The 22,779-nt window shown below is 34.5% G+C and overlaps 1 protein-coding gene across 5 annotated transcripts in view; it reads right to left on the bottom strand.

Annotated features, from left to right (window-relative positions):
• The window catches only part of LOC150110721 (sec1 family domain-containing protein 2), a 397,942-nt gene that overhangs the window by 353,259 nt on the left and 21,904 nt on the right, over nt 1–22,779 (bottom strand). For all 5 annotated transcript variants that reach the window (XR_016549025.1, XM_090400427.1, XM_090400445.1 and 2 more), the window contains exons 3-4: nt 14,185–14,418; nt 7,728–7,862 (exon numbers count right to left, since the gene is read on the bottom strand). Coding sequence is in view for 4 of the 5 variants with exons in the window: in XM_090400427.1 (XP_090256553.1) it covers nt 7,728–7,862; nt 14,185–14,418 (369 nt within the window). In the remaining variant the exon portion in view is untranslated. The remainder of the gene's footprint in view (nt 1–7,727; nt 7,863–14,184; nt 14,419–22,779) is intronic.

The following is a 22,779-nucleotide window of genomic DNA, read 5'->3' on the forward strand; positions in this document are numbered from 1 at the left end:
CTGTACAAATGCCTACACATGACTTTCATGTTAACTGCCATTTATCAAGATAGCTATTCAAAATGTTAAAAACATCCTCACCTTTTGTAGACACGCTTAATTCTTTGCAAAAAAGAAACTGATTTACTGTTTGATCTTCATTAATAAAACGGACGAATGCTAAGAGTTGTGCCTTGTTGGTAATGTCTGTTGACTCATCAACTTGCAATGCAAAATTTGAATACTGAAGTTTATTACTGCATACATTTTTCTCGATATCAGAAGACATTTCTATAATACACCTGTGAATATCGTTGGACAGAGGAATCTTGCTTATTTTCATTGCTGCTTCATTTCCTAGCGTTGTCATGACCATTTTTTTCCCATGCAGGCAAAATAAGTGACTCACCTAAAGTATGATCTTTCATATTTTTTGCTATCAGTTCTGAGACTTGATAAGAAGCGATTTGAGCTTTATCAGAAACAGTCATTATACTTTTAAAAGAATTTGCTGCTTTTGTTTGCTATTCAGACAATCTCTTGAAAAAACTTACAGATTTATCTTGTAAATTAGAGTGTATAGTTTTAAAATGTTTACTCAATTTACTAGGAAGCAATGATTCATTTGCCATTTTACATCCACATACTAAACATAGCAGCAAAGGATGATCTTCACTTCCGGTCCAAGTGAAACCAAAGCTTAAATAACTTTCGTAATATTTGCGAGTAGGCCGCAATTTTGCTTTCTTACTTGCACTTAACTTTTGCTCACTTCCAGAATCAGATTCTTCAATATCACTCTTCTTTTTGAGAAATTTATCCATTTTATTTGGGTGTATTTATCTGAAAATAAGTAATATGCACATAACATCCACTTCCAACACTTTTAAAATAAGTAATATACACAACAAGAATAAACCATATTCTTGTTCTTTTTGCAAGGAAAACTGCTGTTAATTAACATAATAATGATGTGTTGACAAAAACAGCAGTATATCCGTAATGAAAAGGTATAATAGAGTAACTATATTTATTTTTATATCTGGACACATATTTCTCTGGAATACCACAGGGTGCACCAGTGCACCCTTTGAGAACCACTGGGTTAAATCAACAAAGTTATAGGGGTTAGGGACTTAAGTATACTGTTATTTTAATTTATACAATTGTACTGTGCATTACTGCCACTATAAAACAGGAGAATAATCACCCAAATTCACATCTTCATTACGTTCCCTAAAGGAAGGACCAGGCTGTGGCTCTTCTGGTGTAACCTTTGTTTTTTTGATGAAAATGCCCAATGTGCTTTGCTTATTTCTCTTTTCACCATAAATTTATTTTTAGCAAATAAACTCATCATGCACTCTTTCTACTAATAAGTATCGTTCAACATTGGGGTTCATTTCTTTAGCCATTTTGAGAGCATCGCTAACTGCAGAGAACTTTTCTGCAAGACCCTTCACTGTGAATTGTTTAACTATGTCTTCTTGTTTCTCTTTTCACTCTTCCTTTTCTCGTTCTTCCTCTTTTGCAAATGACCAATTCTTCATTGGTCAACTCTTCAGGGGCATTTTCTATGAGTTGAACCATGTTGTCATCATTCACTTCGAGATTCCAATTGTTTGCTAGGCCCACTATTTCTTCACTCAATTTACAAAGGTCTTCAATTTTCTCAAAACTTCCAAAATAGTGCACAAACCTAATGTCTTTTTCCACATGCCACATATACACTGAGAGGTCACTTTGACCGGTCAGTGAGAGGTCAGTGATCTCTCAGTGTACAGTCACAGCAATATTTTAAATAGCATGATAAATATTAAATGCTTTCCAGAATTGCATGAGAGTATTAATTTCCTTCAGTGGCAGAAATGGCTTACTTATGAAAAAGTTCTCCTTAGATAATAAGCCTTCAACACTGCAAGAGCTCCTTGATCCATCAGTTGGATCAATGAAGTAGTGTTTGGAGGGAGAAACATGACCTTGATTTTGGGATGAAGATCACCAATGTAAGGTGTATGACCTCGAGCCATTATCTAGAATTAATAAAATTTTAAATTTCACATTTTCTTTTACACAACAGCTTTCCATTTCACTCATATAACAGTTGATTAAGGCATCCACTAACAATTTTTCTTCTTATTGCTCTGATAATGAACTGGAGGAGTATGCTTCCTGATGTTTTTGAAGGCTCGTGGATTCTCACTATGTCATATCACAAATGGTTTCAGTTTATATCCAGGCACATTACCTCCTAACAGAATCGTAATGCAGTCTTTAAGAGCTTTGAAATCAGGCATGGATTTTAGCTTTTTATGGATGAATGTCTGCTTGGGCATTTTTTCTAAAACAACAAGATTTTTTGGAGAAAGGCTAAAATCTCCTTCAGATGAATGTCCATATGGATGTGCTCTCATCTATAATAAATATTTGTTCTGGCAAATAATTTTCCTCCATAATAATTTTATCCAATTTCCCCACAAACTCCTTGGCACTTGCAGATTCACCATACATTTTCACATTATGCAGTGCAAAACACTGCTTGAATCTCATGAACCAAACTGGAAGGAGGGTTGAATTCATAGTCTCAATTGGGTCCTGCTTTCTCCTTCAACATGTTGAAGAGACTATCTTAGCAGTTATGGCCATGGTGCTAAGGGGCATGCACTTTTGGTTCAGGTCCTCTATTCAGGATGCAAGTAGCTTTTCCATATCATCGATAGGATCTTGTTGTTGTTGTTTCGTCACTATCATCAATTTAATGGAAGCAGATCCTTTCACAGCCTCTACGATTTTATCCTTATTTTTCAAAATGGTTGTCAATGCAGAATGAGACCATCCAAAGTCATGTGATCACATTGACGGGCTTACTAGCTCCACGTTGCTTTATAAATTGTAATTGCAATTCGAGATCAATTGCTCTCCTCTTTTCCTGTGATTCTTCACTAGTTGTTTTGTTTGGATGTGTAGGAGCCATGTTGCACAAAATACCGCTAAACATTTAACAATAAATACACAAATAACTCAAACCAAAATCAACAGAGTAACTGTTGAAGACATGTGCTGATTGCCTACTGCCGAGGGAGGTTGCCGCTACATGTGCTGTTGCCACTGCACAATGCATTGTCGTTAAATAGAAACCTTTTTAATTTATGCTCACTTACGATTTGTTCGAAAGTATGGTCGAAAATGCTATTTATTCCCTTATGGGATCACGGATGTATCTTCAAGTGGATGTAACACGAACGAACGTAAGTTGAGGGATGACTGTATTACAGATATAAATAGGATATGCAAATGAAGTCAACTAAATTCCGCAACTTCATTAAATATCTATTTTAAAAACAACTGAGAAAAACAGAATATTTATATTCTATATGAAAAGCCAAATCATAAAAATTTGGTTTTAGTTATCCAACAGTTATATCTAGCATTATCTTCAAAATGACATTTCAAAATATCATTATATTACAAAAGCTAACATAATTAAGATTCATGAACAATTTCCAACATCAAAATGATAAACCTGATATTAAAAAACTTTAATTTACCTATGGTATAGGTTCAAAAATCATCCTTTCACAGGTGGGCACCAAAAATAAATTTGTTGCCAGAATCAGAAATATTAAACTCTGCCTAAATAACATATGAGGGGGGGGGGACTGAAAAGTTCTGATAAACACCTAGAACAAAAATGATATAAAGCAACTTTTCTTATATATCCTACAAGAAAAAGAACAAACTATTACAATTTGATGAAACATTGGGTTAAAAGATTTTAAGATATGTTCTTTCTTGTGGTTATATCAGTTGCTTTAATATCATTTTGTTCTAGGTGTTTATCAGAACTTTTCAGTCCCTCCCTCCCTTGTACAACATATAAACATAACATATAAGTCTGTAGCCCTGTGAAAGTGATGTTTGCACCCATAGCACTAGGGTGCAGCCCAAAGAAAGTCATTCTCAATTCGAATCTAGTCGCCAACTAGAGAAACTTTTTCTAATCCTTTCTTGTTTATTGGCCTAAAGTTTGTCTGGAATTTGAATATTTTCAGGACTTTTGAGATGTGTTCAGAGTTGCCTCTTGTGTAAGGAATGGAGATCCTCTTGGTATCCAATGATGGGCTATTAGTAAGAAAATAACTGTCAAAAATGCCCTCTAATTTAGATGGAAAACATCTGTTAAGAATCATGTTCTTTATAGATTGTTATTCTTGTGCGAGTGTGTCCTCAGAGGAGCAGATGACGTGCTCTGTGGGCAATAGTCTTGGGTGTGCTGAGTTTTTGTGAAAGTTGGGACATGGAGTTCAAGAATATATCTTCTGGTGAACATAGGCTTCTTATAAACTAAAAAGCCAAGAATGCCATTAACTTCCCTCTTTATCAGGCAAACCATATATTCTAGTTCTGGCATGGAAAATCTAACTTTCTGATGGTGTCATCATCCAATGAATTTGTGCCATCCAGCAACTGATTTAACTTGTTTACTTGTGACTTAGAAGGATTTCTAGTGATAGGTTTGTAAGTAGGATGATCTTGGAGAAGAATGGTGATCCTACGATTATATTCCAATGAATCTAGGATAACAGTGCAATTTCCCTTAGCATTTCCACCTTAGAAGTCATATATTACAGCTGTTCTTTAGAAAATGTATGACTTTTATTTCAGATCTAGGATATTTAAAGGAGGGAACTTTAAAATATATAAAAATATGGGATGTTTTTAGGAGTGATGGAAAAATTATGAATTTAGCTGAAACATTAAATTCACTTTGGATGAGTCTGAAACGTGATAGGTTGACTAGCCATTTGTTGGTAGGCTGAGGAGTGAAAAAATTGATGGTGCCTGCTTCTAAGGCTATTAAATTTTTATATAAGAAATTGTCTGGTGTTGTGGAAAGCTTTTTTGCCATATTCCTTAGAGATGCTGAATTAATGATGAGATTAGAAAAACTAGAGTTAATGATGTTAATTTTGGCAGTGTCAGGTTTAGTTGTGTTGTGTCACCTGTTTACTTTCCTGTAAATAAATCCTGTGTGCATCCAGAAATTTGATGGTTTCTTTAATTATAGCAAAATTTGGAAAAGATTAATCACAGCAGCATTTGAGAAAAGTCATTCTGGCCTGTAATCTTGCAAGCTTCAAATGCAACTTACTAAACTGGTTTGTCATCTTTGATGTATTCACTATTTGGCTAATCATCTGATATCATTAATAGATCCCCCCCCCCCCAATGGTGTATTATGTTGGTGGAATTATGCTAGAAGAAATGGATCAGACCTAGTGATCTTAGAGTGTTAGTAGATAGCAAGTTGAAGTTTGGGGCCATGTAGCAAAGATTGCAAATACAACCTCAAAAGATAATTGCAATACTGAAACAAATTTTCGCATGTAAAGATAAGGATATCATTTTGCCTCTTTACAAGGCCTTGATAAGACCTCACCTGCACTATTTTGCACAGGTCTGGTCTCCTGGTTAACATTGTGATTCTGATATGGTGGAGAGAGTGTAAAGGAGAGTGTTAAAAATTATATCAAGATTGTGAAATACTGATTATGAAAACAGATTGAGAATTAGTAGACTGCAGACAGAAGTTTATGATTGAGACTTATAAACTTCTGAACAGGTCATACAGGATTTCAGTTGATGGAATTTTTAATTTTATGGAGAGTGGGGAAGGGACAAGAGGGCATCCTTGCAAGCTAAGTGTAGAAGTAGGGAGAATCTTGTTCCGTTGTATAAGGCTCTGATTAGGCCACACATGGACTATTGTGCCAGATTTGGTCACCTGGTTTTCAGAAGGATGAAGAGATGTTGGAAAGAGTTCAAAGGCGACTGACTAAGGTAGTTTCTGACCTCTGGAATGTCGAGTATGAGGAAAGATTGAGAAGATGTAGTTTGCAAAGTCTGGGATAGGAGGAAGAGGGGGGAAGATATGATAGAGACCTACAAGTTGGTAAGAGGTTGTTATAGGATCAATGCTGGAGAAGTTCTACAGAAAATAGTGGGAGATCAGGGAAGAATCAGAGGTCATCCCTGGAAACTGTATAAAGAAGGTGTGAGTAGGGGAGTGAGAGGCAGGTTTTTTTCGTGCAGAGTTGTAAATGATTGGAATGCCTTATCTGGGAGTGTGGTATCTGCAAGGATTTTGAGTGTGTTTAAGAAATGGTATGATGAGCTGTGTGTGTGATAAAAGGACCTCCCAAATGAGTCTTTGACTCCATGAGGTCTTAGGGGTAATAATAATAATAAAGAAGGGGTGAGGGCTAGATTTTTCTCTTATAGAGTTGCATGTGAATGGAATGGATTGCTATTGGATGTTGTGTGTGTGTGCAAGCAATGTAAATTAATTTAAGAATAAGTATAATAGCTGGTGAGTGCAGTAAGTGATCTCCTTTGATCAGTCCTGACTCCCTGTAGGTCTCTATTAATAATAATATTCTATGGTGCATGAGTCATCACCATAATTTTTTTCTTCCTATTGGTGACTTAATGACCTTGTTTTCACTGGATGAAGATAAAACCTGAACAGGTATGTTACTGATTGTGAACCATGTTGAACTTTAATAATCATAGCCATTATGAAACTAGATCTGCTCATCAACATATCACAAGTAATTTTTAAAGAAGTCTGTTTCATCTTTCCATGTGTTCATAGGTCTGAAGCAGCAGCATCTAAGTTTTTTGTTGGATCAAAGATGTTTCAGCAAGCTTTCTAATATCATCCTTTAGAATCATGTCTGTTTCTGGAAGACTGAGTATGAGAGTATTATTTTATTATATTACAAGCTGACATAATAAGGTGAGAGAGTCCACTGGTTTTTTTGTGAGTGGGCAATTCATTGTCTATACCAGAGGTTTTTAAACTGTGCAGTGGTGCCACAGAAAAAAATAATAATACATTTTATGTGTATCATTTTTTCAATTGGCTACTAAGTTTTTAGAATACAAATACATAGTAAATAGTTTGGAACTAACTACTTAATTAAACAGACTATTAGGTATTTCTTTTGGCCTAGGGATGCCATGAAAAAATTAGAGACAATAATGGTACTGTCAACCAAGAAAGTTTGGGAACCTCTTGTCTAGACACTGGTGTGGATTGCTATGAGCTTGCTTTCTATCTAAACAATTCTGGTAAAGAATGTCTCCTTAAAAAAATATGAGGCACTGTTCAAAACTGTCAATGCACTTCTGAGATTTAAGAATAGTTTAATGGAGGGAAGCTACAGAGGACAGAAAAGTGGCTAACCTCCAACAGAGGTTGTAGTATGTATCTACTACAACAGAAATCATGCATAAGGCTATTTTTTTGTTTGTTCGTTTCCTTTCCTTAATATCCAAGTTGCAGCTATGTCACTTCATATATGATACCTGTTTGATTACTGATTGATGATCTGTCTGCAGAAACAAGAGATTAAGTGCTCTGATGTTGCTGGGTTTGTTGCTGCCATCTTTGCTAAATGTGCCAGGTATAGTAGGATTCTGATGAGTTGTGTGCGGGCACCTGCTCGCAGCCAATGTATAAATAGAGAACTTTTTTTTCTTTTAGAATGTTCAGAGTACTTGTGGTTCTGTTCGGAGATCTTCATTCCCTTAAGGCCTATATTTTCATTTGGTGGGAGGTATGAAAGAAATTAGTTTAAAATGATTAAATGACAGAGCATAATTCAAAACATATTCTGAAGTGTCACCTATATTTAAGGATACATACATACATACACACAATAACATACTATGTAAAACATTACCTTACTCCATGAACTGAAATGCATTCCCGAAGTGCTCATTAAAGGAAACACATTTTCAAAGGCAGGCATAACAAAAAGGCTTGGGCATATGCTTGATGCAAAAATTGGAATGGAAAATACTTCTGCTGTGTAATTCTGCAATACAATTACAAACATGTAAAAAGTAGTGTGCTGATCAAACATGACAACTTTTTTAATTTGCATTATATAACTATTATAATGATACTCCCCACATTCAGCATTTCAAAAATTACTAAAGCCTACTTTATATTTTGAAATAAATGAATATAATCATGTAAAGTTTTACTAAAATTTAAACAAACTAGATTGGGTGCTACTTCAATAATTTCAATATAGTACAGAAATATGTGCAATAATTGTTCAGAAACAGCAAATATAAAAAATTTCTTTCAAGTTCTTTTTCAAATCAGTGATGTTACAGTTATTTACAGGGCCCGAAAAAAAAGCACCATTTGTATGTTCATCCATGATGAGTGAGGATGATTAGTTGAGTAAGGAAAGTAAGGAAATCTCAGAAAAGGAGTTTTCAGTTTAATTATTAATTTTATTTATATAATACTAATTCTATGGCATGTTTTATGTTGTAAATAAGTTTTGGTATTTTTTACCTTATTACTCTGACTATTGGAATATGCCAGTCATTACAAATGCTTTGTTAATTATCACTGATTTTGTCATAATGGAATGTGACCAATAAGAGAAAAGAATACTCGTGCATCATTTCATGTTTTAGAAAGTGCTCAGGAATACTTGGAAGTTGTGGACAGCCTCTTTATTTGATTATAATGTATATTATACTTGACAAGAAATTATACTGTCATCTTAATCCTATATCCAAACATGAGAGTGATGGATATAGGATTAAGACGAGAATATAGTTTCTTGTCAAGTATAATATACATTATAATCAAATGAAGAAACTGTCCACAACTTCAAAGTATTCCTGAGCACTTTCATGATGTGATGGTGAGTATTCTTTTCTCTTATTGGTCACATTCCATTATGACAAAATCAGCGATAATTAACAAAGCATTTGTAATGACTGGCATATTCCAATAGTCAGAGTAATAAGGTAAAAAATATTTACCTTATGTTGTGAAGTCAACAACTTCACAACTAGTCTACTTAATTATAGAAGCTGTTGACTTAGTATCCCATAATGCAAAGGGTCATTAGACCATTTTTGAGTTTTATTGTGATGTCATCACCAAGAGTCAGTGAGATACCAAGGTTAAATCAGTATTCTGACATATGACTATGACTTATTCTGAAGTCATAGAATAAGTCACAGTATATAGTCATAAGAAAAATATAGTCATATTTTTATGGGAATAAAAAAGGTGTCTTATTACAAAATATGCTTCATGAGAGAGAGTTGTGGAAAGTTTTCTGCATATTTTTATGTTAAACCTATAGTACATTTTTTTTTTTGTACTAGGGGTGGTGTTGGGAATATTTGAGTAAAACAATTGCTATCAATCTTTTCCCAAAATACTTCAAAATTTCTTTGTAAGACTGAGTTTATTAGTTAAGATAATTTACTATGAATTTTAATGATTTAAAGGATTTCTTCTTGCCTATCTTGGATATTCACAGGTCAGAAAAATTTATCAGACACTTTCCATATACCGAAAGAACAAAAGTCAATCCAGGATTATTCTAATTTATAATTACAAAAGAACAACTTTCAGTTCCCCTTCTGATAAAATCTGCCATTGATTGATTTCCCATTTCCACATTGATATCATCTGCAATAATATTCCACTTCAGAGGATTTTACTATTATGCTCTGAAGTTATTTACACAAGAATAAGATGAAATCAAGAAAAAATCATGCAGTAGAGTGGAATCATTACAACATAAAATATTTTAACATCATCATCATGCTAAATATGGATATAGACCTTATGATCTGTTCTGGTCTCATTTTTAATTCAATAGCCTCTTTTGAGGTCTACTTGGCCTTCTCTTCCCAAATGGTTTATATTTTATTAATTTTTATATAATTTTTTTAAAAAAATTTAATTTTTTTTATTTTATATTATTTAGAATATCTGGTATTGGCCATTCAATTTACGTGCTCTATCCTATTTTCTTTATATTTTGTTTAGTTTTCCTTCTACTGATTTTCTTTTTTGTTCTTTTAAAATATCTTCATTCCTTTTTTTGGACTGATAATGTGTATTTTGAAGTTCTCCTAATGAATCTCATTTCACTTGTTTTTATTCTGTTTAGCTTGTTTATTGGTTGCCCAAATTTTGCTGCCATAAAATAATGCAAGTACTGCTAAAGTAGTGTATATTTTTCAGTATGTTTCTTTTTATACAAGATTAGGATTATGAGTTCAGTTTATCAAGCTTATAACTTGTAAAAATTTTGAAGTTTTTAATTTGGTGTCTTTTTGTCCTTCACATCCAAGATAACTATTTCACTACTAACTGGAGTTTGTCCATAAATGTCATTGCTTTAGTGTTATCAATAGATATTTTCATTCCAAACTGTTCTACTATAATATTTAAATTATATAGTGCTCTTTGTTAGTCTGTCTTCTTTATCTGACATTATTACCTGATCATCTGCAAATAGTAATGTATTTATTTCATTATTCCAGGAAATTTTTATACTGAGTTATTTATAATGTTCAACTGTATTAGTATTTGATTAATATAAATATTAAAAAGCATTTGAGATTGAGGATATCTCTGTCTTACACCTTGGTTTAAACGTGTGGACAGGCTTATGTGTTCGTCGAACATGTTGTTTATTATTTTAATGGTATAATAGAACACAGAAACTAAGTAAATAATTAATTTATTAACTAGATGCTGATATTTCGCTGGTATTATAACCAGCATCTTCAGAGCACAAAAACACTGTTTGTCACAATACGCGAGACTAAAACAACATGGTGTACTTCAACAAAACTGTAGCAGCAACACAAAGACTAGAGTCCTGATTTTGGCGCCCTCTATCTGAAAAAAAAAAAAAAAAAAAAAAAAAAAAACGCTATCATATATTACTAGAGTCCTAGAAAAGTGCTAGTTTTTTCTTAATATGACTGTCTCCAATAAACATAAACTACACACTACATTCAGACCATGTAGCAAATTAGCCACCCTCATCCGCTCACCCAAGGACAGCATTCCTCCTTTATCACATCCAGGAGTCTACCAAGTACCCTGCTCATGCAATCAAGCCTACTACGGTCAAACAGGAAGAACTGTGAACATCCGCATCAGCGAACATAAACGATACATCCGGAAATATCATTATGGGAAGTCGGGCCTAGCAGACCATGCTCTGGATACCCCTGCACACAGGATCAACTGGAAAAACACAAAAGTACTACATAGAAACCCATATAAATCAGAGAGATTGTTCTTAGAGGCGACAGAAGCCCTAAAACACACTCCAAATCTCAACAAATATGGCTGTATTAACTTGCCGAAGATCTGGGAGACAGTCATATTAAGAAAAAACTAGCACTTTTCTAGGACTCTAGTAATATATGATAGCGTTTTTTTTTTTTTTTTCAGATAGAGGGCGCCAAAATCAGGACTACACCTTGGTTTGTAAATTGTTTTCAACTATTTTTTCATTTATTTTTATTTCATTATCCTTGTATATATATTAGTATTGCCTGTAATAAAATATTAGGTATATTTATTTGTTGTAATATATCAGCCAATATATGTATGTCTTTTTACTTTATCAAATGCTTTTTCATAATTTTTTGCATTCTGGCTTTCACAAATATTAATTTTTGACCAGGGAAGTAATATTTAGTCACACTCTTGTTAAGTACTTCTCTCATCATAAAAAAATAAAATAAAATAAATAAATAAATAAAAAATCTTCTTACTCTCTTTCATTTTGTCACATTTTCTTAAAAACCACACCAGTTTCTTTCTCTTCTCACTCTACCAATCATCTAACATTCCTGCAACTGATTGATCTCAAGCTGCATCCTATAGACTCCATATAAGTGCACTATTTCTTACATGAAGTGCTCTTTGTACTGCTGATCTTCTACTACTGCAATTTCATCAGCAATCCTTCCAACATTTATATTTTCCAAACTTTTGTCAATAAATAAATAAATAAAAAAGTCTGCCATCACATGTTTTACTCTTCCTATACAACTGGCACTCACTCTCAAAACATTTCCTACAAATGTGCTCCTAAATCCTGCTTTCCTTTCACGAATCTTTCACTTTTTTTGTAATGAATACATTTCACACTCACTTCCAAACAAAACCTTACTTACTGAACTCACCTACCAAAGATGTCTCGACAGCCATTACTCATAAAAAAAAACAAATTAACTTTATATTATTAATCAGATTTGAAAAACAAAAAGTACTTATTTTTCTTCATTGTTCCAATCCAATAGCAATTTGACAATGAAATTCACTACCCTGACTGACCACTACATAAACACTCAATGCTGAAGTGAAATGTAATGTAAAACATATTCTGCTCAAATAAAATTCCAAGTCCAAAGTTTATAGATATCACATAACTTTTCTTGTTTGGTATTTTGTAAAATATGAAAATTCCATTGAAAGATTTAGATCTGTAAAAAGGACAGTAAGTAACTAAAGGAAAATAATATAAACCTTATTCGATTATACCATTAGAAATCAAGAGACTCTCATCACAGAAATTCATTTACATCAGATATAAAATATAATGGAAATCTCAGCTTTATGCACATACTCAAGCCTATGCTGAAGCTGCAAAATGCAAACCAACTAACAGCATATCTAAATCTGACTTTGTAAGAGAATATAGCAGGAAACTCTTCTCCTGAGCAAATGGACATTGTGTCTTCTGATCCCTATCAAAGGCCATCAGATATATCATCTCAGCTGTGTTTCCATCTCTCTTTCATCTAGAATAGAGAATACAGAATATGACACCAGAAACAGAGAATCATATGCCTCCTGTGGTCTTATGGCAAAAAAAAATCACAATATTAAATAACTTAGATGCAAAAAAAGAAAGGTTTCCTGGTTCTGATAAATCTTTCCCCAACTGTATTCAAATACTATGCTCTAGACCAGGGGTCAGCAACCGGTGGCCCGAACTTGCATTTTTGGCAGCCCATAACAGGTTGACAATACTTATATGGCATGTGGCTCGTATGTTGAATTATTTAAATAATGTATTTTATAATATGAATAATAAATTAAAAATAATTTTATATCTATACTTCGTGATATCGCTGTGCAACTTGGCCAAAGTCAAAACACACAAAACACACCGTGTTTTGTGTGTTTTTTAAGATTGATATAATAAAAATGAAGTATTTTTTCACTCATTATTTTCGCTTAATTAAACACGTGCAGCCCGATTATTAAAAATAAAAGTTTAACGTGGCCTGCGAGTTTGAAAACGTTTCCGACCCCTGCTCTAGACTACCTCTCCTATATCATCTCTGCAACATTTTATACTCAGCTGGCACTTATTCCAATGTTATTCCATGTGGAAGCAAACACATATCCAAGCAATTAAAAAATAACAGAGAAAGTCATGAACACCACTTACAGAGTCACCAAAATTCTGGTGTGTCTCATGTAATACAGAAAATGACATTTCCAGTGCATTTGATCATGTTTGATATCAAGGCCTACTCAGTAAATTTTAAATTTCAAACTTATACTCACTGTAAGGTAAGTGTGTGGCCAGCTTTCTTTCTGATCATGGTGGATGATTTCTTCTCTTCAAACTTTTCTGAAAATACAAAAGTAACTCAGGGTTCTCTTCTGCTACCTTCCTTCCTTCTTTTTTCCATCATACCATCATTCAATTTGGTTACCTTTAATGATACCAAAGGATAATTTGGTTACCTTTAATGCTATCAAAATGCAGTTCTGCTTTTTTTTATTGCAAAAGAGATTTCAGCTCACCTACCCTTATCCACAGTAATACACAAATTCCCAAAAGGATTAGGGTTCTCCCTCCTTGTGCTGATGTTTACCTAGAATCTTTCCTAGTATAAACATGCCACTTCAATAGCTTACTCAGTCTCCTCTATGTCTTTTCTATAAGTACCTCCATGGATACTGCTCCAGTGAACAGACATTCATCATTCCTTTGCTTTCCATTGAGTCTGTTAACACATTAGGCAAAGCTGCCTAACATTCCTTTACAATCCAGTTACAGAAGCACAGAATCAGCTTCTCTTTACCTTGTTTCCATGTTTCCATCTTAGATTTGTGAAACAGCCTTCCCTAAGAAGTGTTTCACCCAATTACTACAACTCATCTTCAAAAAAAAAAAAAAAAGTCAATAAATTTCTTCTTTTACTTCACATGCAACCTGTACATGGCACAGATGCATAGAGGTTAATAGGTTAAAAAAAAAAGAAAAAAAAAGCATGCATTTTTCCATAAAGGAATGTAACAAAAGCCAAAAATACTTTAAATATTACCATATTTCCCATCCATTCCATTAGCTTTTCTTCTATTCCAAAAAATATATGCTTGTCCTCTGCATCAGCACTACCATATTTAAGAAATGAATGAACACTTGCATGTACTGTAGTAATAACAATACAATAATAAAAGTTGCTGGATGTAATAATATCCCTGATAATATTTAAAGATTCTCCATGAACTGGTACTGTTAAAATAAATACACATTTTCTTTGGTTCTCAGATCCTTTCTGAAAAATAAAAATAAATGTAACTGAAAATGGAGATAATATGATTTTTCAGCAAAAAAACTATTGTTCTATAACATTTTTTGGTACAGTGGACTCTCCCTGTAGCAGACTTGTAGGGACCATAGGAATGGTTTGTGATAGTGAATCGACTGCTATAGTGAATTTCTTTTAGCACAGCATTGCATCTGTAAAGCTTTGGTCAGGAATCATCAGTAGTTTGTTACATGAGCAAGTTTTTTATAGTGCCATTTGCTACAGTGAGAGTCAGCTGTAGAAATTTGACTATTTTCTGAAAATATCTATTATTAGTATTACATTTTATATCTGTTACTGCACTTTTGTACAGTATAGTCTGTATTAATTTAGGATAAAAACAAGCTACTTCAATATCCAATGGCTATGTCCTTTATTTAAAAGCAAATAAAATTAAGTAAAACTATAACATCAGGAAAGAACTCATTAGATGTAACAGCCTTTTCTATACCCTATACCACCAAAATCATAGGGTGTGTGTGTGTTAATAAAAGTTATATAGTCTGTATTAATTTAGAGAGAGAAAAGCTATTTTAATATCCAATGGTTATGTCCTTTATTTAAAATCAAATAAAATTAAGGAGAACTATCATCGTGAAAGAACTCATCATCATCAAATTACTGACATGTACCCTCAAGTGGGGGTGTACAGGATATGACAGTGCATGAAAAACTTACATCATTACTAACTTTCTAACTACAAATTTCCTCCAAATTAATCCGTTACCTGCCAAGACTCCAACTTTATCAGATCTTATATTTCTCTCTTCTAAGGAACTTTTTCACTGTATCAATCCACCTATATCTTGGTCTTCCTCTGGGTCTTTTTCCTGCTAACCCAGCAGAGACTCAGACTTGTTTTACTAATCTTTCCTCTCCCATTCTGTTTAACTGACTATACCACCACACTGAGATTAGCTCTGCTAACACATTCCTGGATGCTACCAATGTCACGTTCTTTTCTAATATCCTCATTTTTAATATGATATTGCCATTGATGCCATCTGTTCATGCTCCTAATCTTTCTCAGGACTCTCATATCTCATATCAGTCTCTAGTCTTTGGTCAAGTGTTTTATTTCTAACCCAGCTCTCCTATTTATAAGTTAAAATTGGTTTGAGTGCCGTCTTGCATACAGTTAATTTAGTGTTTTGACTAATTTCTCTCTTATCCCATATAAATTTAGTCAATTGATTTCTTACCAATACCAGCTTTGTTGAATCTGTTGTCTATTTCCATATTTAATTTACCATCTTCATTAAATTTGTGTCCAAGTAGCTGAAATGTTTTACAGGTGTTCCCTATTCACAATGCAGTTGATATTTTCAGTGCTTCTCTCTATCTTTATTGTCTTCGTCTTGTTATTGCTAAACTTCATACCATATCTATTACAAACAGTTATTCAATTCAGACAGGGAATCTTGCAGACTTGTAGCAGATTTGCTTAGAAGTATAACATCATCTACATAAAGCAAAGAGCTGACATCAACATCTCCAATTTTGATATCAGGTTTAATACCACTTTCCTTCATAACGTGATCCATATAGATAACACTGGCCAACAAAAAAAAAATTTTTTTCTGATGATTATGATCTGACACTTGTTATTTTACTAATTTGGGTGCACTGATTTCAAATATCAAACCCATTTTTCTCTATCATGTCAGGTTTTTCCTCTATGGCATTTTCTTTTTGCTAATTTGTAAGTTTTTGATAGTTTTAAGGAGGCAGTACTATTTAGAGGATCAAAAAAAATCGATTTTTTAATATTATTTTCTGAAAGTATGTACTTTTAAAAATCGTTCCTAACTTTTTATCAAGAAATTCGAAAAATTCCCGAAGATATAGCCTATTATTCAAAGTGGTGCGTAGATCAGAATCGGAGCGCTCACCGCTCTCGCTTGTTAGTAAATGAACAAATGCATAAGAACCTGCAACAGCACGTACTGGCGCTTTGAATGCGAGAGAGGCCGATAAACGACCTAATACGTTTAGGTGATGAAAAGTAGGCGATGACAACAGCCTGAAACAAATGAATGCTTTCTTTGTCCGCTATGATGCATAAAGCATTCATTTGTTTTAGGCTGTTGTCATCGCCTACTTTTCATCACCTAAATGTCTTAGGTCATTTATCGGCCTCTCTCGCATTCAAAGCGCCAGTATGTGCTGTTGCAGGTTCTTACGCATTTATTCGTTTACTAACAAGCGAGAGCGGTGAGCACTCTTGATCGAAATCAGTCAATTGTTAATCGATCGTGAAAGTATGATGAGCGCTTATAACGTTTCAATAAAGTCTCTGGTTCTTTTTGTCTTGTTAATTGCATGTTAGTCGGCAGTGAAGAAAATACATCATGTCTAATACTCGAAAATGTGTCAATAGTGTAGATTCCTTCTGCTACATTTGTGGCTGCTTTACTGTTCCCAGTCAAAGGATAAATATCACTGATTTCGTTAAGAAAGTGTACTTTGCATACTTTGACGTAAAACTTGCAGATTAGGACAATATTCATGGGCTCCAAATAAAGTGTGTAAGTCATGTGTAGAAAATTTACGACAGTGGAACAAGGGAAAACACCAAAAATTAGCTTTTGGCATTCCAATGATTTGGCGTGAACCGAAAAATCACGTAGACGATTGCTATTTTTGTTTAGTTCAGACTTCTGGTTATAATAAGAAGAATAAGAAAAAAATTGTGCATCCAAATCTCAACTCAGCAATTCGGCCAGTTGCTCATTCCAATGAAATAGCCGTGCCAATTTATAAAGGACTTCCTTTACTTGAGAACGAGCATGATCGGGATATGCCAGATGTTCTTGAGGAGCAAGACCCGGATATTGATTTAGACAATGAAAATTTAATTTCTGGTTCTGGACCGCAACGTTTTACTCAAGCGGAATTGAATGACTTAGCAAGAGATTTGGGCCTATCAAAGGAATCATCGGAATTGTTAGCTTCAAGATTAAATGAAAAAACTTACTGGAGCAAGATACGAAGATAACTTTTTATCGTAGCAGGGAAAGTAATCTTGTACAATATTTTAAACATGAGTGTGGGTTCGTTTACTGTAACAGTGTGTCAGGTTTACTAACTGAAATGAGTGTTGTACAATATCATCCAAATGAGTGGCGTTTATTTATCGACAGTTCAAGCAGAAGTCTCAAGTGTGTCTTATTACACAATGGGAATGTATATGGCTCAATTCCTATTGGCTATCCAGTCCACTTAAAGGAAACATATGAGGACATTAAAAAGGTTCTGAAGTTATTAAAATATACAGACCATAACTGGATCATCTGTGTAGATCTTAAAATGGTGAACTTTTTACTTGGCTTTCAAAGAGGATATAAAAAGTTTCCATGTTTTCTATGCTTCTGGGATAGTCGAGCTAGAAACCAACACTGGAGTCAGAAACATTGGCCTCTTATAATATCCTTAAATGTTGGAGAACAGAATGTTATAAATCAATCTTTAATCGACAGAGAAAAAATCATTTTTCCACCTCTACACATCAAACTAGGTCTTATGAAGCAGTACGTTAAAGCTTTAGATTTACAAGGTGGCTGTTTCCGATACATATGTGAAAAATTTCCTGCTCAAGACTAAACAGTGATTACTTCCAATTTCAAATCCTCTGTACACTCTGATGTCCTGCACCAGGGAGAAAACATCACTATCAACAATAACATAGTCAATGAGACTTTTCTTATTCCTCGTCTCTTCTCTCCATGTGAATTTAGGCAAATTTTTATGTTAGAACATTGTGTTAGTAATAACTAGTTCATGTCCCAAGATTGCCATTATTATTAGCTTTTCTCTTTTCTCCATTTTTCCAAAATATTTTTGTATGTCTACCAATCATTTCCTACTCTGTTATTTTAGATCCCCATGACCTCATTAGATGTTATCTTTTCTATATCCTATTCCACCAAAATCATAGGTGTGTGTTTATTAACAAAAATCAGTAAAACGTTATTCTGCCTTTGGCTATAGCAACTATTTCAATTACTCATGGGAGACTCCACTAATTTCTAACAAAATGTCATTATGTCACATTTTGATTTAATAGGATGAAAAATGTTGAATGATTCCAATATTTTAAATCTGCCATTCAGACATCGTCATAAACACAATATAAAAATTGTAACATGCAGACAGGCAACCCAAAACAAGCAAAAGTGATTAGACTGAAAGCCTTATGTCCCAGGAGTGGATACTAACAACTCCCATCTATGAAGCATTTGTAGACAAGTTTGGTTGGTGAGTTGGAATCGAAGAATCATTCCTATGTTGTGGGCAAATATGCAACCATATTTACTGAGAATGGACTGATTTTGAAGATCTGTGCTTTAAGATCAGTGGCTCAAAAAAAAAAAATACAGAGGATACTCAAAAACTATAAGCAATCTAAAACTCATTACTCTAAACCTGGATCATTCTAGGACACTCAGATTTGGTTCTGTCAGACAACACTAGACAAGTGTAGGTTAAGATGTGTTTTTTTTTTTTTCCTTTTTTTTTTTTTACTACTTTTTTAGCACAGTTGTTGGCAAATCAAGCCCTGGGATAGTGGTTGTGGGTATGTACGTACGTATTCATATGATGATACAACAGCCATGAGGGGAAGCTATGATACAACAGCTATGGGGAAATATGGCACCATCTCAATTCTCCCCTAATTTTATCTGGGCTCGGGACAGGCATAACTGATGAATCAGGCCTATGAATGGGTCTTAAGTATTCCTGACTCTAATCCGTGTGTGTTCACAGGGCTAATTTGCCTATTCTGGGGGATGAAAAACCCAAGTTTCCTTGTGAAAAACCCCATACCCTGTATGAGACCGGATAACACACCTTTCATCAAAAGAGACAGATAAAGGTTCCTCACGTCACTGACGGGAATCGAACTGAGGTCTTTCCAACTAAAGGGCTTTGTCTATACCGACTGAGCTATGGAGGCTCAGGTTTCGAGTAGAATGGAAAGGATGAAGGTTTTCATTGCAGTGATCATTATTTTCATTATTTCATCAGAGCATACATTTGGAGCAAAAAACTTATCAGGGCCTGCAGGGTAGAGTAAAATAATCAAAATCAAAAATTATGCAGATCAAACTCCTTTGATAATTTCATTTGGAATAACCCATTGGCAGATTTCCCTCTTCTATATACAATCAAGAATTCTCAATGAGGTTTTGGTAAGGAACCAAAACCTCATTTTGGTTTGATTTTGGTTTGAGGTTCAGTAAGGAACACAGTGCTTTGAACGAAAAAAATACCAATTTTTTAGAGGCTGAGGAAGCTATGTATTTATTATGTTATGCCAGAATAAGCTGGATGTGAAAGTAAGTCCAATAAGGGGGAACTAATCTTGAAAGGAAATTGGAACATTATCGAAAGGTAAGTGGGCAAAAGTAGAATCTAGTAAGTCAGGACTGTGTTTTAAGAATGAATTTTAGTGAACTAAGCCCTGGTTAGTTCACTAAAATTCACTAAGTTGTCTGTACCCCACTTGAGAACAGCATAGAGATCATTGTTAAAACATTATGGAAGAACTTAAAGTCTTAATCATTTGAATACTACAGAATTTCACAATGAAGAAGAGGATTGGAGAATACCATTATCAGCAAACCTGTGAATAGGCTTGAAGTTAGAGCAAGAAGGTCATTAATGTATAGGAGGAATAGCATGAGTGAGAACAGAACCCATGGATACCCTGGCATTGATAAAGAAATCAGATGAGAGGAAGATCTCCTTACCAGATGATAAAATAGCTTGGAAATTTCTTTCCAGATCTTATCTGCTAATCTTAGCAAGAGGGGGGTTTGCTAATTTTTTTATTTATTTATTTTTATGTCTGGTCCACACACGAAAGGCCACACACAGCACAATTAAGTAGATGTTCTCACCTATAGTGCTATAGGTGAGCAAGAGGAATAGAAGAAAGGAGAAGTCTGTTCACATTTTGCTTGAACAGCTGAGGGTTGTAATCTTTGGGGAAGGCAGAGAGGAGGAGACTGTTCCAAAGGATAGAAGTGCATGTAATAAAAGAGGAGGCAGTGAAGTTGGTTCGGTGAGTTTTAAGATGGACCATAAAAGGGTTACAGTCCATCTTGACCCTTTTTAAAGTGGTTAAGTATTAGTTAGCAGTGGCTCTTGTTTTAATGATTTTGGAGGGCAGTGGGAGAATAACAGTGGCCAACTGAGCAGAGCACTGTCCATGAAAGTATCTGTAGAAGAGACACAATGCAGAAACTGAACGTCTGTGAAAGAGGGATCATGAATTAGCAAGATTGCCCTCTTCTGAATAGAATCAAGTAATTTAAGAGAGGATTTTGGAATATTGCTCCCAAATATAGGAGCAATATTCCACGGCTGGGCAGATTTCACTGCATATAGAGTTAGCAGCTGGGAAGGTGTGAAGTAGTGTCTTGTGTGAAACAGTGAACGTGCACCAAGTTTTTTGGCAGCTGGCAAAAACTTGGCAAAGACTCATCTAAAACTACTTTTAGATGAATATCTAAGCAGTGAAGAATGTATCTGAAGTCAAAGAAGGAGCGCTACTTTGTATTATGGACATCAAAGTTTTACAGGAAGATGATCTCATAATTTGGATAATTAGACTGGATAAAATCAACTTTTAGAGATAAGATGTCAAAGAGGGCAGCATGGATTTCTGAATTAGGAGAGTGGCAAACTTGAACTAGAAAGATTGAAAGGCAAGGATTCCAGATTTGGTAGCCTTTGGCAAAGAATACCTAATTTAACAAAAGCACACATTCCTTCCTTTTTATGAAAGACATCATGAAAGATGTAGTTAGGATAGCTGAGCCAGACTGTAATTGTGGAAGAGGCTAGTTGAATATTTGGTTAGGAATGGCAGATCATATTTTGATTCCTGTAAGTGGTGGTGATGTATATTGTTAATGCTTGTAATAATGTCCCAAATGTTGGTTAAATGGAGATGTATTTTTTAACACCATCATCAAATTATGTACTCCCAGGGGTGTACAGGATATTATGATAATACCACTTGAAAAAACGTTACACCATTATTAACATTTGATCAACAATTTTCCTCCATATTAATCTGTTATCTGTCAAGACTCCAACATTATGAGATTTTATATTTCTGAAAAAGTATTTTTCATTCTATCAATCTGCCTACATTTTAATCTTCCTCTGGATCTTTTTCCTGCAAACCTGGCAAAGTGACCATACCATGGTCAGCTATGGTATTGTCACTTTGCCACAGGTTTAAGCCAATACGAATGCAAGTTGGTCGGCTAAATCCCAAATTGCCACTCATCCTCGTCTGTTTAGTATCCAGATAGATACCTAACGGGGTGCACCACGATTGGACAATTAGATCAGAAGCCCTGGTTAGTTCTCTCTGCATTCCTTAAAAGGCTTTTTGTTACTTTTTGCAATTTTTGTTGCATCTTTCATATTTTTTTGCAATTTTTTTGTGGAAGATTTTTTGTATCCATGGTGACACTAGCATTTGTTTATCCTTCATAGCAGAGTTGGTACAGGAAACTTGAAGAGCACACACACATGCACTGAAACTCTCATAAAGAGCGCCCAGATTCCAACTGCGGCCTCATCAGTGCCCTACTGCTTAGTCTGCTAGGTTGTGCATGGAGTGCCAAACTCAGACATTCCATGCACAACCCAGCAGAGTAAGAAGTGGGAGGACACCAGCTGATTGGGAAGTGTCCAGCAGTTGTATTACCACTGGATTTCATCCCATATACTATCTAAGTGCCAGATTGCAGAAACTGTTTAATTGCTGTACTTTCAATTACAGATGGTGCTAGTTTCCTAATTAGTTAATAACAGAGAATGCAGATGAAGCTAGATCATCATCTGCATTACATGGGAGAAGAAAGGGGGACAGAAATAGGAGATCATATGTTGGAAATGAAATATGGCAGTATCTACTTTACATCTCCAATAAGCAGCATCATGGTGTTTCACTGAGCAAAAAAAAAAAACATTATGACCCAGAGGTTAAGTTGGCATTTCCTTCAACCAGAGAAGATATGCATTTAAGTTAGAAATACTCGCATCACCAGGGCAAGGCATTATTCATAGATATTGTCAAATTTGCTGGTATCCACAAATTTGTTTTGATTTAACATGTTTTTTTTTAATGTCAATTCCACCCTTTAAAGAGTGGGAACCAATACAACACTTTAAAACTATGAGTAAGGCAAGACTTAATTTAAGCTTTTCTAAGCTGCATTAAGGAGTGGTGGACTTATATCAGTTAAAATCATCTATGACCAAAAGCTATTAACAAACATCAACTTAAACCTATCTACTTAATGC

Source organism: Typopeltis vanoorti, chromosome 1 (genome assembly GCF_054136105.1).
Source record: "Typopeltis vanoorti isolate ZY-2024b chromosome 1, IOZ_Tvanoo_1.0, whole genome shotgun sequence".
NCBI classification, from domain to species: domain Eukaryota; kingdom Metazoa; phylum Arthropoda; class Arachnida; order Uropygi; family Thelyphonidae; genus Typopeltis; species Typopeltis vanoorti.